Genomic DNA, 17500 nt, shown 5'->3' on the forward strand with positions numbered 1-17500 from the left:
ACATTGAAGTGTTGTTTGATTGATCTTTGATGCGGCGTGTTGTGCAACAACAAATCAGAGTGCCTAATGTAACTCCAGCAGTGATCGATAATGTAACTCCAGCAGTGATTGATAATGTAACTCCAGCAGTGATCGATAATGTAACTCCAGCAGTGATTGATAATGTAACTCCAGCAGTGATTGATAATGTAACTCCAGCAGTGATTGATAATGTAACTCCAGCAGTGATCGATAATGTAACTCCAGCAGTGATTGATAATGTAACTCCAGCAGTGATTGATAATGTAACTCCAGCAGTGATTGATAATGTAACTCCAGCAGTGATTGATAATGTAACTCCAGCAGTGATCGATAATGTAACTCCAGCAGTGATTGATAATGTAACTCCAGCAGTGATCGATAATGTAACTCCAGCAGTGATTGATAATGTAACTCCAGCAGTGATTGATAATGTAACTCCAGCAGTGATTGATAATGTAACTCCAGCAGTGATCGATAATGTAACTCCAGCAGTGATTGATAATGTAACTCCAGCAGTGATTGATAATGTAACTCCAGCAGTGATTGATAATGTAACTCCAGCAGTGATTGATAATGTAACTCCAGCAGTGATCGATAATGTAACTCCAGCAGTGATTGATAATGTAACTCCAGCAGTGATTGATAATGTAACTCCAGCAGTGATTGATAATGTAACTCCAGCAGTGATTGATAATGTAACTCCAGCAGTGATTGATAATGTAACTCCAGCAGTGATTGATAATGTAACTCCAGTAGTGATTGATAATGTAACTCCAGTAGTGATTGATAATGTAACTCCAGCAGTGATTGATAATGTAACTCCAGCAGTGATTGATAATGTAACTCCAGCAGTGATTGATAATGTAACTCCAGCAGTGATTGCCCGCTGGGCAGTAAGTGCCATTACAAACAGAACTGACCATCAGCCATAATTATCTGTAAGGTAATGGGTTGAACGAGACATCACTGATTCGTCAATCGCTGACAGGCCGGCTGGACGTGTTGAAGACAATTTCCCATTTTAATGTATTTATTTTAATGGACAATAAAGTGGTGTTATTGTTATAACTGTTACAGTATTATCAAACGCAATGCTCTATCGATGGCCTCCACATATCAGGAATCAGAAATCTGCCAAAGCTGGGATGCCATCAGAGGAATGAGTGATCACAACGCTGGCACCGCCCTGTGGCACGCCAACCAAAGTGATCACAACGCTGGCACCGCCCTGTGGCACGCCAACCAAAGTGATCACAACGCTGGCACCGCCCTGTGGCACGCCAACCAAAGTGATCACAACGCTGGCACCGCCCTGTGGCACGCCAACCAAAGTGATCACAACGCTGGCACCGCCCTGTGGCACGCCAACCAAAGTGATCACAACGCTGGCACCGCCCTGTGGCACGCCAACCAAAGTGATCACAACGCTGGCACCGCCCTGTGGCACGCCAACCAAAGTGATCACAACGCTGGCACCGCCCTGTGGCACGCCAACCAAGGTGAGAACTCTGAACAAGCAGACATGCCTCGCGGCTCAGCATGATAGGTCCGCGTAATGCATTATTCGTATAATGCTAAATTGATCATAATAAGGTAAAGAGTATTTGTCTCTTGACGATGACAGACTTAATCCTCTCAAAATAAAGCCAGCCCTGGGGTTGTGTGAGTGATAGTCCTGGACATGTCATTCGCGGAGATTGAGTCGTGTTTATGAACAATGCTATTGTGACGGGATTGCCGTCAACACGATAAAGTTTGCAGCAGCAAAGACGATTCAGAGTAGAATCTGGATTGTTATTGCTAATGCCAGCTTTTCCCAATGTGTCATAGAACGAAAACAATAATTTAGTTAGAGTTTCTGAAAGAACGGAGTTTGTAGTTTCGCTATTGGCAATGGCCGCCATGTTTGTTTACTCGACAAGTTATATGCTGAAAACAAGATGAAAAGTTGACAAACCTGTTATTGTAGCGTTATTTGACTAGTTGAATGTTTGAAATAGTAGGAGAAGTTATAATAAATATGTTCCCGGGTCATTAGTAACCCGTTTCAATGCTCGGTAGAAGACACGATCGGCCTAGTGACCGTCGTAAATTGTGTTCTATCGATCAACGGTCCGATGACCGGAATGTACGAAATATTAGTGTAGTGTGTAAGTAAAGTTCTTTTGAAGAGAATAATATTGTAGAATAAGTAAATATGTTGAAATGTTAATGAAACGATGTCTACGGACATCGTAATTGTAGGGAAGAGATAGATAAAGAGGGATTATATTTTGCTGCGGATGAGTTCGCGAGAGAGTCGGCCATTGTTGCCATTTTAGCCAATGCAAAACATCCGTACATTATTTTGGGTTGCTAGGAATGAAGGGGTATAAAAGACTCGGGAGACAAATGGTCGTGAGGTTTTGCAGAATAATGTTGTCAGAGTAGGGTAAATTGCTAGCAGTAAAGAATCTAGAGATTCTCTTTCATCCAAATAGGCAGAGTAGGAGTACAGATAGCTATAAAGGAAGATCATCACCACTCGGGCCAGTCGAATTGTCTGGTTCCGAGCGATCCAAAAGGTAGATAGGAGAAAAATCGTCGTAGATAGATAGAAAACAAACCAAATCGGACCGGGTAGATCCGACAAACTTAGACAGTTAGGCGACAGTAAAACTATAGGACGCACACGTGTGTTTGTTAAACCCATCGCAGTCGGGTTTGGACATCTCACTGTGCGTTCATAAATAGAAGTAGAACTTTGAAATTAGGGACAAAAATATCGTGGGCGAAATAAGGGCCGCGGCCTGGGTTTCCATACGATCAAAAATAGCAGTAAGAAGTCTCAGACTATCCTTGTAATAAAATATTAGCCTGGTGAGGAAAGAACTGTTCTTCTGTTTGTAGCCAGAAAAATAAGTAGCATCCCTTGCGGAATTTTAGCCATCCAAGATTTAGATAGTTAGGGAACAAACATATCCTGTACGGGATCAAAGACATAGTTAACTAGGCGCCGGACTGCAAAACCTCCTCGTAGTTAGATCTGGGGTTGGGAACTTAGGTGTCTTTTTGGATGAACATTTATAGAATGAAAGCGTGAGCCGGCAATGTGAATTTGGTATTACATGTAGTTTGTATTGATATAATATTTATGCTGGTCATTTGACCTTTTGGTAAATAAACTTGTTTGGAATTATACAATCTAAGTGTGGACTCCCTTTGTGTCTGATTGACGTTCAAGTTGATTGAGTTCCTGTTCTGTTTGTAGAATTAGTTGTTGACCAGTCAAGCCGGAATCTTAGGAAAAGCAAAGAGTTAGCAGTAGACTAGGGTAGATTTGCATTGCACTAGGAAATAGGGAAAACACAACGCGAGGTAACATCACATAAAAATAACATCAACTGCATGCATTAGTCTACAACGCTGGGCAGAGAGAAACATATAGGCAAATTATCTCTCTCTGTTCCTCTTCACAACTTTTACTAGTTCTCGCCGGCAATTAGCTTAGAAATACAACATAGAGTAAGCTGTAGAATTAGGAGAACTGCCACACTATCATCATGCAACGTAGACGTTACCAGAAGCTAACATCGACGACACTGAGACTTTTGGCGGGAAATCTTGTTGTCACGCTAACACGAGGCCCTTTAATCACGTGCACCAAGCTTTGTCAAGGATCAGCCCCTGTTGTTTTCAAGACTGACACGCAAAACTCATACCTCAATCAGAGAGAGAGAGAGAGAGAGAGAGAGAGAGAGAGAGAGAGAGAGAGAGAGAGAGAGAGAGAGACAGACAGACAGACAGACAGACAGACAGAAAGACAGACAGACAGACAGACAGACAGAAAGAACGACAGACAAGTTGGTTGTTGGGTTTCCATGTTCCTTCAACCTATTTGTCTGTTCGGGACCGGTTCAATATTGTTTCCTTTCCCAGTGAACAATGGTGGTCTCCTTGGTTGGGACTGCGTACAATACGGTATATCACAGTAACATGGTGGTCTCCTTGGTTGGGACTGCGTACAATACGGTATATCACAGTAACATGGTGGTCTCCTTGGTTGGGACTGCGTACAATACGGTATATCACAGTAACATGGTGGTCTCCTTGGTTGGGACTGCGTACAATACGGTATATCACAGTAACATGGTGGTCTCCTTGGTTGGGACTGCGTACAATACGGTATATCACAGTAACATGGTGGTCTCCTTGGTTGGGACTGCGTACAATACGGTATATCACAGTAACATGGTGGTCTCCTTGGTTGGGACTGCGTACAATACGGTATATCACAGTAACATGGTGGTCTCCTTGGTTGGGACTGCGTACAATACGGTATATCACAGTAACATGGTGGTCTCCTTGGTTGGGACTGCGTACAATACGGTATATCACAGTAACATGGTGGTCTCCTTGGTTGGGACTGCGTACAATACGGTATATCACAGTAACATGGTGGTCTCCTTGGTTGGGACTGCGTACAATACGGTATATCACAGTAACATGGTGGTCTCCTTGGTTGGGACTGCGTACAATACGGTATATCACAGTAACATGGTGGTCTCCTTGGTTGGGACTGCGTACAATACGGTATATCACAGTAACGTGGTGGTCTCCTTGGTTGGGACTGCGTACAATACGGTATATCACAGTAACATGGTGGTCTCCTTGGTTGGGACTGCGTACAATACGGTATATCACAGTAACATGGTGGTCTCCTTGGTTGGGACTGCGTACAATACGGTATATCACAGTAACATGGTGGTCTCCTTGGTTGGGACTGCGTACAATACGGTATATCACAGTAACATGGTGGTCTCCTTGGTTGGGACTGCGTACAATACGGTATATCACAGTAACATGGTGGTCTCCTTGGTTGGGACTGCGTACAATACGGTATATCACAGTAACATGGTGGTCTCCTTGGTTGGGACTGCGTACAATACGGTATATCACAGTAACATGGTGGTCTCCTTGGTTGGGACTGCGTACAATACGGTATATCACAGTAACATGGTGGTCTCCTTGGTTGGGACTGCGTACAATACGGTATATCACAGTAACATGGTGGTCTCCTTGGTTGGGACTGCGTACAATACGGTATATCACAGTAACATGGTGGTCTCCTTGGTTGGGACTGCGTACAATACGGTATATCACAGTAACATGGTGGTCTCCTTGGTTGGGACTGCGTACAATACGGTATATCACAGTAACGTGGTGGTCTCCTTGGTTGGGACTGCGTACAATACGGTATATCACAGTAACATGGTGGTCTCCTTGGTTGGGACTGCGTACAATACGGTATATCACAGTAACATGGTGGTCTCCTTGGTTGGGACTGCGTACAATACGGTATATCACAGTAACATGGTGGTCTCCTTGGTTGGGACTGCGTACAATACGGTATATCACAGTAACATGGTGGTCTCCTTGGTTGGGACTGCGTACAATACGGTATATCACAGTAACATGGTGGTCTCCTTGGTTGGGACTGCGTACAATACGGTATATCACAGTAACATGGTGGTCTCCTTGGTTGGGACTGCGTACAATACGGTATATCACAGTAACATGGTGGTCTCCTTGGTTGGGACTGCGTACAATACGGTATATCACAGTAACATGGTGGTCTCCTTGGTTGGGACTGCGTACAATACGGTATATCACAGTAACATGGTGGTCTCCTTGGTTGGGACTGCGTACAATACGGTATATCACAGTAACGTGGTGGTCTCCTTGGTTGGGACTGCGTACAATACGGTATATCACAGTAACATGGTGGTCTCCTTGGTTGGGACTGCGTACAATACGGTATATCACAGTAACATGGTGGTCTCCTTGGTTGGGACTGCGTACAATACGGTATATCACAGTAACATGGTGGTCTCCTTGGTTGGGACTGCGTACAATACGGTATATCACAGTAACATGGTGGTCTCCTTGGTTGGGACTGCGTACAATACGGTATATCACAGTAACGTGGTGGTCTCCTTGGTTGGGACTGCGTACAATACGGTATATCACAGTAACGTGGTGGTCTCCTTGGTTGGGACTGCGTACAATACGGTATATCACAGTAACGTGGTGGTCTCCTTGGTTGGGACTGCGTACAATACGGTATATCACAGTAACATGGTGGTCTCCTTGGTTGGGACTGCGTACAATACGGTATATCACAGTAACATGGTGGTCTCCTTGGTTGGGACTGCGTACAATACGGTATATCACAGTAACGTGGTGGTCTCCTTGGTTGGGACTGCGTACAATACGGTATATCACAGTAACGTGGAGAAGGTTTTAAAAGGTCATGATTATCTGTACACAATGGTCACCTCAAAGAATAATTTTACGATAAAACAAAATCCCACTAGGATAGTAAAACAAAATCCCACTAGGATAGTAAAACAAAATCCCACTAGGATAGTAAAACAAAATCCCACTAGGATAGTAAAACAAAATCCCACTAGGATAGTAAAACAAAATCCCACTAGGATAGTAAAACAAAATCCCACTAGGATAGTAAAACAAAGTAGATGCCAAAGAAATAAAGGCAGAATTGAATAAAAACAAAAAATCACCACTAGGTTTGTAAGTATGTTAAAGATTGTTTGTGAGGCCAAAGTCAACAATAGATGGAGTCACGATTCTATGCCAGAGGAATGAAGGTGGCGCGGGCAGTGTAAATAAATAATGTGGTGTGGATGCCGCGAAATGGCGCAAGGGAAAGGCCTCACCGGTATGGATCGTCTGCGTTGGAACGACCCTTGATGTCACGGCTTTATATACCAAGCCGACGGCGTATACATTGCCTGTATCTTAAGTCTCACATTTATTCAGCAAAGTTTACTGCGCGAAGTCAAGTTGACGAAGTTGGCTGCACGAGGCTTTGGTACTGCATGTTGGGTAAAAAGACTTCGCACAGTGACTTGGGGCTCAGCTAGGGGCCACCTTCCCGTTGACAAGATGTCCGACGTGAGAGCTACAGCAAGCTGTCAGGGGGATGGGGGGAGCTCAACACACACATTTCTTTATCTACGCACGTGAGCAGATGACGTGATGTGCTCGAAATATCCCTGGGCCTTGATTCGGTACGCCTATGTATGATTCATACTCGTGCACCAACTAAAGCTACTTTGTTTCCAGTTTTCTGGTGTTGATAAAAACTCAAAGTGCGTGCCAAAAATAAACTTGTTCAATTCAGGAAATAGCACTCACAAAACAAAACAAAAAACAATCAAGCAAGCAAGCAAGCAAGGAAACAATCAATCACGTGTACAATGTGTGAGGATGAACATAGCAGCTCACAATTCCACACAGACAAACCAAGACAGCACAAGACGATGAAGACAGCACAAGACGATGAAGACAGCACAAGACGATGAAGACATGCCTGACTTTAACAGGTAGCCGTGCAGTCGGTGAGACTCACGTACGTGACAACTCTCAACCGGAACAGTCCAACAACGCAGGACGAAGAAAATTAAACATCTTTCAAAAAAAAGAATAAGAAAAAAAGACCACTCTTAATAACGGAAGCAGACAACCACACCCAAGGTAAGAAACAGGCATTGGCAGACAGTACATTGAACTCCTTAGCTTAAATATCAGTTTGATGTCATACTGAGCTGGCCTACACTGAACTCCTTAGCTTAAATATCAGTGTGATGTCATACTGAGCTGGCCTACATTGAACTCCTTAGCTTAAATATCAGTGTGATGTCATACTGAGCTGGCCTCATTCATCGTGGCGGGCCTGCCCCTGGCTGCTACAGAAATTTAAATCTTTCATGATTTAAAAAAAAAAACCTGAAAAGTTCAGATTGTTGGCCGAGCTCAGGGAGTGAGAGGCAGCCAAATGTCGACCACTCTGTTGGACTTATTCCCATGGAAATGTAAAAAAAAAAATAAACAGAATAAAAAGAGAAATAAGAGAAACAACAGTAACAAACGCAAGAAGACAAAGATCAACGTTGAAATGTCAAAACTGTCTGCCTCAACACCAACGAAGACGTTTTAAAACATCCAAACTGTGCAATGCGGCTTGACACAGCATCCTAGAATGATAATCTGCTCCGGACGATGTTTGGCAACAAGAGCGATGCCTTTCACGTGACGCCAGACAGACACAAAGTGACTGGCCATCACACTGACCCCAGGGACGGGCGCAGTGGCGTAGTGGATAACATATCGGCCTCCTTATCGGAAGGTCGTCAGTTCAAATCCCGGCCGCGGCCGCCTGGTGGGTTAAGGGTGGAGATTTGTCTGATCTCCAAGGTTAACTAATGTGCAGACCTGCTAGTGCCTTATCCCGCTGCGTGTGTATACGCAAGCACAAGACCAAGTGCGCACGGAAAAGATCCTGTAATCCATGTCAAAGTTCGGTGGGTTATAGAAACACGAAAATACCCAGCATGCCTCCCCCGAAAGCGGCGTATGGCTGCCTGAATGTCGGGGTAAAAACAGTCATACACGTAACGGTCAAACACGTAACGGTCATACACGTAACGGTCATACACGTAACGGTCATACACGTAACGGTCACACACGTAAAGACAGTGGGAGTTTCAGCCCATGAACGAAACAGACAAACAACCATGACGCCAGACAGAAACACAAAGTGAGTGGCGATCAGACTGACCTGAGGGGGTGGACACAGCGCGGAGACTGGACGAGGGCTCGAGGCCAGCACTGACCGGGCTCCCACTGACCGGCCTGTCCGAGTCTGGGCGGACATCCTGACCCCTGGCCGGTAGCGTCAGACCCAGCAGGAGGAGCGCGAGACAGACAGCAGACACAGCACGTGACGCTCGAGACGGTGCCAGACTAGCAGGCTGTCGGCTACTCATCCTCACCGCCTTTGATCCTCCGGCCCGCCGACTCTTCCATCCACTTCTCGTGTGATCCGCGCCTGTAGAAAGACAGCGTCGTCAGGTGTACATGTACATCACAATCCACAGGTGCACACAGGTGAAACATAGCAAGAATATCCCATCTTATACACTGTCTTGTTTTACCTGTAGGGACGACACGCAGCATCCACATGTATACACAGGTGAAACATAGCAAGAATATCCCATCTTATACACTGTCTTGTTTTACCTGTAGGGACGACACGCAGCATCCACAGGTGTACACAGGTGAAAAATAGTAAGAATAGCACTCAGATATATTTCCTCTCTATCCCATCTTATACACCGTCTTATTTTACCTGCTGGCACAACACACAGGATCCACGTGTGTACACAGGTGAATATGGGCAATAACAACACTCATCTGCCCTCTGTCAATATGGGCAATAATAACACTCAGCTGCCCTCTGTGAATATGGGCAATAACAACACTCAGCTGCCCTCTGTGAATATGGGCAATAACAACACTCAGCTGCCCTCTGTGAATATTGGCCAATAATAACACTCAGCTGCCCTCTGTGAATATGGGCAATACCAACACTTAGCTGCCCTCTGTGAAAATGGGCAATACCAACACTCAGCTGCCCTCTGTGAATATGGCCAATAATAACACTCAGCTGCCCTCTGTGAAAATGGGCAATAATAATACTCAGCTGCCCTCTGTGAAAATGGGCAATACCAACACTCAGCTGCCCTCTGTGAATATGGGCAATACCAACACTCAGCTGCCCTCTGTCAATATGGGCAATAATAACACTCATCTGCCCTCTGTCAATATGGGCAATAATAACACTCATCTGCCCTCTGTGAAAATGGGCAATAACAACACTCAGCTGCCCTCTGTGAATATGGGCAATAACAACACTCAGCTTCCCTCTGTCAATATGGGCAATAACAACACTCATCTGCCCTCTGTGAATATGGGCAATAATAACACTCATCTGCCCTCTGTGAATATGGGCAATACCAACACTCAGCTGCCCTCTGTCAATATGGGCAATAATAACACTCATCTGCCCTCTGTGAATATGGGCAATAACAACACTCATCTGCCCTCTGTGAATATGGGCAATAACAACACTCAGCTGCCCTCTGTGAATATGGGCAATAACAACACTCAGCTGCCCTCTGTGAATATGGGCAATAACAACACTCAGCTGCCCTCTGTGAATATGGGCAATAACAACACTCAGCTGCCCTCTGCGAATATGGGCAATAACAACACTCAGCTGCCCTCTGTGAATATGGGCAATACCAACACTCAGCTGCCCTCAGTGAATATGGGCAATACCAACACTCAGCTGCCGTCTGCGAATATGGGCAATAACAACACTCAGCTGCCCTCTGTGAATATGGCCAATAACAACACTCAGCTGCCCTCTGTGAATATGGGCAATACCAACACTCAGCTGCCCTCTGCGAATATGGGCAATACCAACACTCAGCTGCCCTCTGCGAATATGGGCAATACCAACACTCAGCTGCCCTCTGCGAATATGGCCAATAACAACACTCAGCTGCCCTCTGCGAATATGGGCAATACCAACACTCAGCTGCCCTCTGTGAATATGGGCAATAATAACACTCAGCTGCCCTCTGCGAATATGGGCAATAACAACACTCAGCTGCCCTCTGTGAATATGGGCAATAACAACACTCATCTGCCCTCTGTGAATATGGGCAATAACAACACTCAGCTTCCCTTTGTGAATATGGGCAATAACAACACTCAGCTGCCCTCTGTGAATATGGGCAATAACAACACTCATCTGCCCTCTGTGAATATGGGCAATAACAACACTCAGCTGCCCTCTGTGAATATGGGCAATAACAACACTCAGCTGCCCTCTGTGAATATGGGCAATAACAACACTCATCTGCCCTCTGTGAATATGGGCAATAATAACACTCATCTGCCCTCTGTGAATATGGGCAATAATAACACTCATCTGCCCTCTGTGAATAGGGGCAATAACAACACTCAGCTGCCCTGTGTGAATATGGGCAATAACAACACTCATCTGCCCTCTGTGAATATGGACAATAACAACACTCAGCTTCCCTCTGTCAATATGGCCAATAACAACACTCAGCTGCCCTTTGTGAATATGGCCAATAACAACACTCATATGCCCTCTGTGAATATGGCCAATAACAACACTCATCTGCCCTCTGTGAATATGGCCAATAACAACACTCAGCTGCCCTTTGTGAATATGGCCAATAACAACACTCATCTGCCCTCTGTGAATATGGCCAATAACAACACTCATCTGCCCTCTGTGAATATGGCCAATAACAACACTCATCTGCCCTCTGTGAATATGGCCAATAACAACACTCAGCTGCCCTCTGTGAATAACACTCATCTGCCCTCTGTGAATATGGCCAATAACAACACTCATCTGCCCTCTGTGAATATGGCCAATAACAACACTCAGCTGCCCTCTGTGAATATGGGCAATAACAACACTTATCTGCCCTCTGTGAATAACACTCATCTGCCCTCTGTGAATATGGCCAATAACAACACTCATCTGCCCTCTGTGAATATGGGCAATAACAACACTTATCTGCCCTCTGTGAATAACACTCATCTGCCCTCTGTGAATATGGCCAATAACAACACTCATCTGCCCTCTGTGAATATGGGCAATAACAACACTCATCTGCCCTCTGTGAAAATGGGCAATAATAACACTCAGCTGCCCTCTGTGAATATGGCCAATAATAACACTCAGCTTCCCTCTGTGAATATGGGCAATAACAACACTCATCTGCCCTCTGTGACTATGGGCAATAACAACACCCATCTGCCCTCTGTGACTATGGGCAATAACAACACTCATCTGCCCTCTGCGAATATGGGCAATAACAACACTCATCTGCCCTCTGTGAATATGGGCAATAACAACACTCAGCTGCCCTCTGTGAATATGGGCAATAACAACACTCAGCTGCCCTCTGTGAAAATGGGCAATAATAACACTCAGCTGCCCTCTGTGAATATGGGCAATACCAACACTCATCTGCCCTCTGTGAATATGGGCAATAACAACACTCATCTGCCCTCTGTGAATATGGACAATAACAACACTCATCTGCCCTCTGTGAATAGGGGCAATAACAACACTCAGCTTCCCTCTGTGAATATGGCCAATAACAACACTCAGCTGCCCTCTGTGAATATGGGCAATAACAACACTCAGCTGCCCACTGTAAATATGGGCAATAACAACACTCATCTGCCCTCTGTGGATATGGCCAATAACAACACTCAGCTGCCCTCTGTGAATATGGCCAATAACAACACTCAGCTGCCCTCTGTGAATATGGGCAATAACAACACTCAGCTGCCCTCAGTGAATATGGGCAATAACAACACTCAGCTGCCCTCTGTGAATATGGGCAATAACAACACTCAGCTGCCCTCTGTGAATATGGGCAATAACAACACTCAGCTGCCCTCTGTGAATATGGCCAATAACAACACTCAGCTGCCCTCTGTGAATATGGGCAATAACAACACTCAGCCGCCCTCTGTGAATATGGGCAATAACAACACTCAGCTTCCCTTTGTGAATATGGGCAATAACAACACTCATCTGCCCTCTGTGAATATGGGCAATAACAACACTCAGCTGCCCTCTGTGAATATGGGCAATAACAACACTCAGCTGCCCTCTGTCAATATAGGCAATACCAACACTCAGCTGCCCTCTGTCAATATGGGCAATAACAACACTCAGCTGCCCCCTGTCAATATAGGCAATAACAACACTCAGCTGCCCTCTGTGAATATGGGCAATAACAACACTCATCTGCCCTCTGTGAATATGGGCAATAACAACACTCAGCTGCCCTCTGTGAATATGGGCAATAACAACACTCATCTGCCCTCTGTGAATATGGGCAATAACAACACTCAGCTGCCCTCTGTGAATATGGGCAATAATAACACTCAGCTGCCCTCTGTCACATCGTATACAGTGCAACTCCCCTTTGTACACCTTCACCAACCTGAGAACACAGGAGAAAGTTTGGTCTCAAAGAGATGCTTTCTGACATGCAGTACATTGACACAGGTTTTGACTAGAAGAGCTCAGGAGACAGGGAGGGAGACAGGGAGGGAGACAGGGAGGGAGACAGGGAGGGAGACAGGGAGGGAGGGAGGGAGACAGGGAGGGAGACAGGGAGGGAGACAGGGAGGGAGACAGGGAGGGAGTTTTTCAAGGGAGTTTCACTGTACATCGTCTCATTTTACCATACGCTTTCTGATTGGTTGGAGTTTGATTTACACGCACACAAACAGCCAAACCAACAAACAAAACACTTCTTTTTGTTGCATAGAAATGCCATACCGGCATGCTGTTGGTGAAATATATTGCGAATGCTAAATTACGTTTCAGTGGTGAAATGGTCATGGTACCGACGCGAACATAAAAGTCGGTTGTGACCCCTCACGAACACGCACACACACTTGACGTGTTACACAATGTGTTCAAACAACATAGAAAATGGGGCTTGCCTTAGTGTTGCCACTTGTGAAAAGTTTTGTTCACACACACTCGTTGCTTCAGCCACACCAGTCTCCGTTCTGCATAGCACTTCCACAAATGATTGTCACACCAGTCTCCGTTCTGCATAGCACTTCCACAAATGATTGTCACACCAGTCTCCGTTCTGCATAGCACTTCCACAAATGATTGTCACACCAGTCTCCGTTCTGCATAGCACTTCCACAAATGATTGTCACACCAGTCTCCGTTCTGCATAGCACTTCCACAAATGATTGTCACACCAGTCTCCGTTCTGCATAGCACTTCCACAAATGATTGTCACACCAGTCTCCGTTCTGCATAGCACTTCCACAAATGATTGTCACACCAGTCTCCGTTCTGCATGGCACTTCCACAAATGATTGTCACAACTCGCTTTCACCATAGTTGGTGTCAAATGTCGCGTCCATACACCCGTGTGGGTATCAAGGCAAGGAATGGCGAGAAAAGTTAGCATGACTTGAAGCTGTGTGGGCCAAAACCAGTGACGTGAGCCTGACCGGCTGCGAGGGACCCAGCAGTCTGTGGGAAGAATCAAGGCTTTGCTCGACTTGAAAGATAACAACTCGAAGAGGCGGAGAAGACATTGTATGTGGGTTAAAAAAAGAAAAGGTTGTAAATAAATACAGACACAATTTAAGGTTTCTAGGTTACATTTGCACGCAGTGTGAAAGTCGTCACGAAGTTATTTCGATCTGTTTGAGAGTCGTCACGCAGCTAATTCAATCTGTTTCACCGCTACGAGACACAGACCACGAACACTGACCACGTTGGGCAGACAGGCAGGTGACAGTGTGACGTTGTGATGGAAACAACTGCCTGCCAACATGTCTTTGATGAAGAGACACACACGTGCTAATCACTCGGCATACCGCACTGTGCCGCTCTCGGCCTGTAGACGCTGCCCTCCACTTCCACTGCCTTCACAAAAACATCACGATCGGCCTCACCAGGAAGGAGGGGGGTGGGGGGATACTGGTTTGACAATGTTGTGTTCACAGTGAAGCACGTGTACAAGACGTGGGAGTGTAAAGAAAGGAGTGAGGTAGGAAGAATTAAGACACAGTCACTGACCTTGTGCAGGAGTGATGTAAAGTCATTATTTGCTGCTCCTCTCAGTGTCGCCTGACAACGGAGCAGCGTGGCGCGGTATCTCGCGTTGCCTCGCTCTCTCTGCCTCTCCCTGCATTGTGGCGACTCGTTGCCATGTTGACAAGTGATGGCGCGAGAGCATGTAACGCCCACTCCTAGGATCCTGCCTTGCTTGCTGCCTCCTGTTCAGTGTTGAGCGCAAAGCTTATGGATCAGCGCGCAGTCTACAGCTTTGTCGCGTCCCACAGTGTTCACAGATCGTCGCTGCGCTGTCGGTGAAAGCTGATGAGCCCGATACTGATCGTCCCAGTGTGTGTCACAGGTAAGGGCGGTAATGTTCAAACCAGTCACCCTCAGTCACACACACACACACACACACCCTCGCAATCCGCCCAGACACGCAGCCAGGGTATAAGGACTTCTGCTGCCAAACCGATCTCTCCCCCCGCCCGTCACGGTCCACGCCGGGCCCACTTGCCGCGTCAGTGGTGCCAGACCAGTTCTGGGAATACCTGGCTTGTCAGGAAAACATAACTCCGCCCGAATTAGCGCGTGTCGCAGGAAAAGACACGAGTGGAGGAGCGCGCGGCGGAGGAAAGACGCATAAAACAATCCTGCACGGACAGGTGTCGAGTCGTACAGTCAATGATTTCTGAGCGTCGCCCTCGTCAGAGCTCGACAATGAAATCGATAAGCGCGGGCTGCCAAGACGCGGCGAGCAGAAAGCAGCAGGTGAGGCGTCTTGTCTGTCCGCCCAGCCCCACCACCATCACCACACGACACGCAACGCCCGCCCGCGACACAACGCACTGACGGCAACGGTATTCTGTGGGATTTGTTTCGCTGATCACGTCGCTCTTATCATTTTGCGTATCTGCTGATCACGTTGTGCGTTTCCTCATGACATAATAAGATAAGGGTATTGATCTCAGTCTTCTGGTTCTTCTGTCAGTGTGTGTGTGTGTGTGTGTATGTCAGTGTGTGTGTGGGTGTGTGTGACGTGACGGTGTGTACGTGTGTGTGTGTGTGTGTGTGTGTGTCAGTGTGTGTCTGTGTGTGTGTCTGTGTGTGTGCTTGTGCGTATGTGTATGTGTGTGTGTGTGTGTGTGTGCGCGTGTGTGTGTGTGTGTGTGTGTGTGCAGCATGCGTTCGTGTGTGTGTCCGCGTGAGTATGTGAAGCGCACGGCTCAGGCACGGTCCCTGGACATAGCTTGCTTCATGTTTGACGGTTAATGCACCAAGTTATTCTCCCTGCACTTCAACCACCAAATACCACACAACAACCACTTCAACCACCAAATACTATGAACGCGTGCAAATGTTTCATGTTTGTGTGAAGTAACTCGGTGCACAGTCCGAGTTGTAACATACCGTGTGTGTGTGAGTGTGTGTGTGTGTGTGTGTGTGTTTCGTGACCATCCCCGCCTTGCCCTCTCACTCACAAGTCCTTCTGCACACACAAATCTTGGCCACTATACGGCCCGCTGTGTGTCTGTGTGTGTACACTGTACGGCCCGCTGTGTGTCTGTGTGTACACTGTACGGCCCGCTGTGTGTCTGTGTGTGTACACTGTACGGCCCGCTGTGTGTCTGTGTGTGTACACTGTACGGCCCGCTGTGTGTCTGTGTGTGTACACTGTACGGCCCGCTGTGTGTCTGTGTGTGTACACTGTACGGCCCGCTGTGTGTCTGTGTGTGTACACTGTACGGCCCGCTGTGTGTCTGTGTGTGTACATTGTACGGCCCGCTGTGTGTCTGTGTGTGTACACTGTACGGCCCGCTGTGTGTCTGTGTGTGTACACTGTACGGCCCGCTGTGTGTCTGTGTGTGTACATTGTACGGCCCGCTGTGTGTCTGTGTGTGTACACTGTACGGCCCGCTGAGTGTCTGTGTGTGTACACTGTACGGCCCGCTGTGTGTCTGTGTGTGTACACTGTACGGCCCGCTGTGTGTCTGTGTGTACGCTGTACTGCCCGCCGTGTGTCTGTGTGTACACTGTACGGCCCGCTGTGTGTCTGTGTGTGCACACTGTACAGCCCGCTGTGTGTCTGTGTGTACACTGTACGGCCCGCTGTGTGTCTGTGTGTACACTGTACGGCCCGCTGTGTGTACACTGTACGGCCCGCTGTGTGTCTGTGTGTGTACACTGTACGGCCCGCTGTGTGTCTGTGTGTACACTGTCCGGCCCGCTGTGTGTCTGTGTGTGTACACTGTACGGCCCGCTGTGTGTCCGTGTGTGTACACTGTACGGCCCGCTGTGTGTCTGTGTGTACACTGTACGGCCCGCTGTGTGTCTGTGTGTGTACACTGTACGGCCCGCTGTGTGTCCGTGTGTGTACACTGTACGGCCCGCTGTATGTCTGTGTGTGTACAATGTACGGCCCGCTGTGTGTGTGTGTACACTGTACAGCCCGCTGTGTGTCTGTGTGTGTACACTGTACGGCCCGCTGTGTGTCTGTGTGTGTACACTGTACGGCCCGCCGTGTGTCTGTGTGTGTACACTGTACGGCCCGCTGTATGTACACTGTACGGCCCGCTATGTGTCTGTGTGTGTACACTGTACGGCCCGCTGTGTGTCCGTGTGTGTACACTGTACGGCCCGCTGTGTGTCTGTGTGTACACTGTACGGCCCGCTGTGTGTCTGTGTGTGTACACTGTACGGCCCGCTGAGTGTCTGTGTGTGTACACTGTACGGCCCGCTGTGTGTCTGTGTGTGTACACTGTACGGCCCGCTGTGTGTCTGTGTGTGTACACTGTACGGCCCGCTGTGTGTCTGTGTGTACACTGTACGGCCCGCTGTGTGTCTGTGTGTGTACACTGTACGGCCCGCTGTGTGTCTGTGTGTGTACACTGTACGGCCCGCTGTGTGTCTGTGTGTGTACATTGTACGGCCCGCTGTGTGTCTGTGTGTGTACACTGTACGGCCCGCTGAGTG

General features: G+C 47.2%; 1 protein-coding gene and 1 pseudogene across 1 annotated transcript; one reads left to right on the forward strand and one right to left on the reverse strand.

The window, feature by feature from the left end:
• The window catches only part of LOC138970424 (serine-rich adhesin for platelets-like), a 101866-nt pseudogene extending 86878 nt beyond the window's left edge, over positions 1-14988 (reverse strand).
• On the forward strand, positions 9980-14725 carry LOC138972017 (GATA zinc finger domain-containing protein 14-like). Its single transcript, XM_070344859.1, has 3 exons — positions 9980-10765; positions 11837-12853; positions 14594-14725. Exons 1-3 carry the CDS (start codon positions 9980-9982, stop codon positions 14723-14725), a joined length of 1935 nt encoding a protein of 644 aa, XP_070200960.1.
• Positions 14989-17500: the final 2512 nt, after the last annotated feature.

Source organism: Littorina saxatilis, linkage group LG7, assembly GCF_037325665.1.
Source record: "Littorina saxatilis isolate snail1 linkage group LG7, US_GU_Lsax_2.0, whole genome shotgun sequence".
NCBI classification, from domain to species: domain Eukaryota; kingdom Metazoa; phylum Mollusca; class Gastropoda; order Littorinimorpha; family Littorinidae; genus Littorina; species Littorina saxatilis.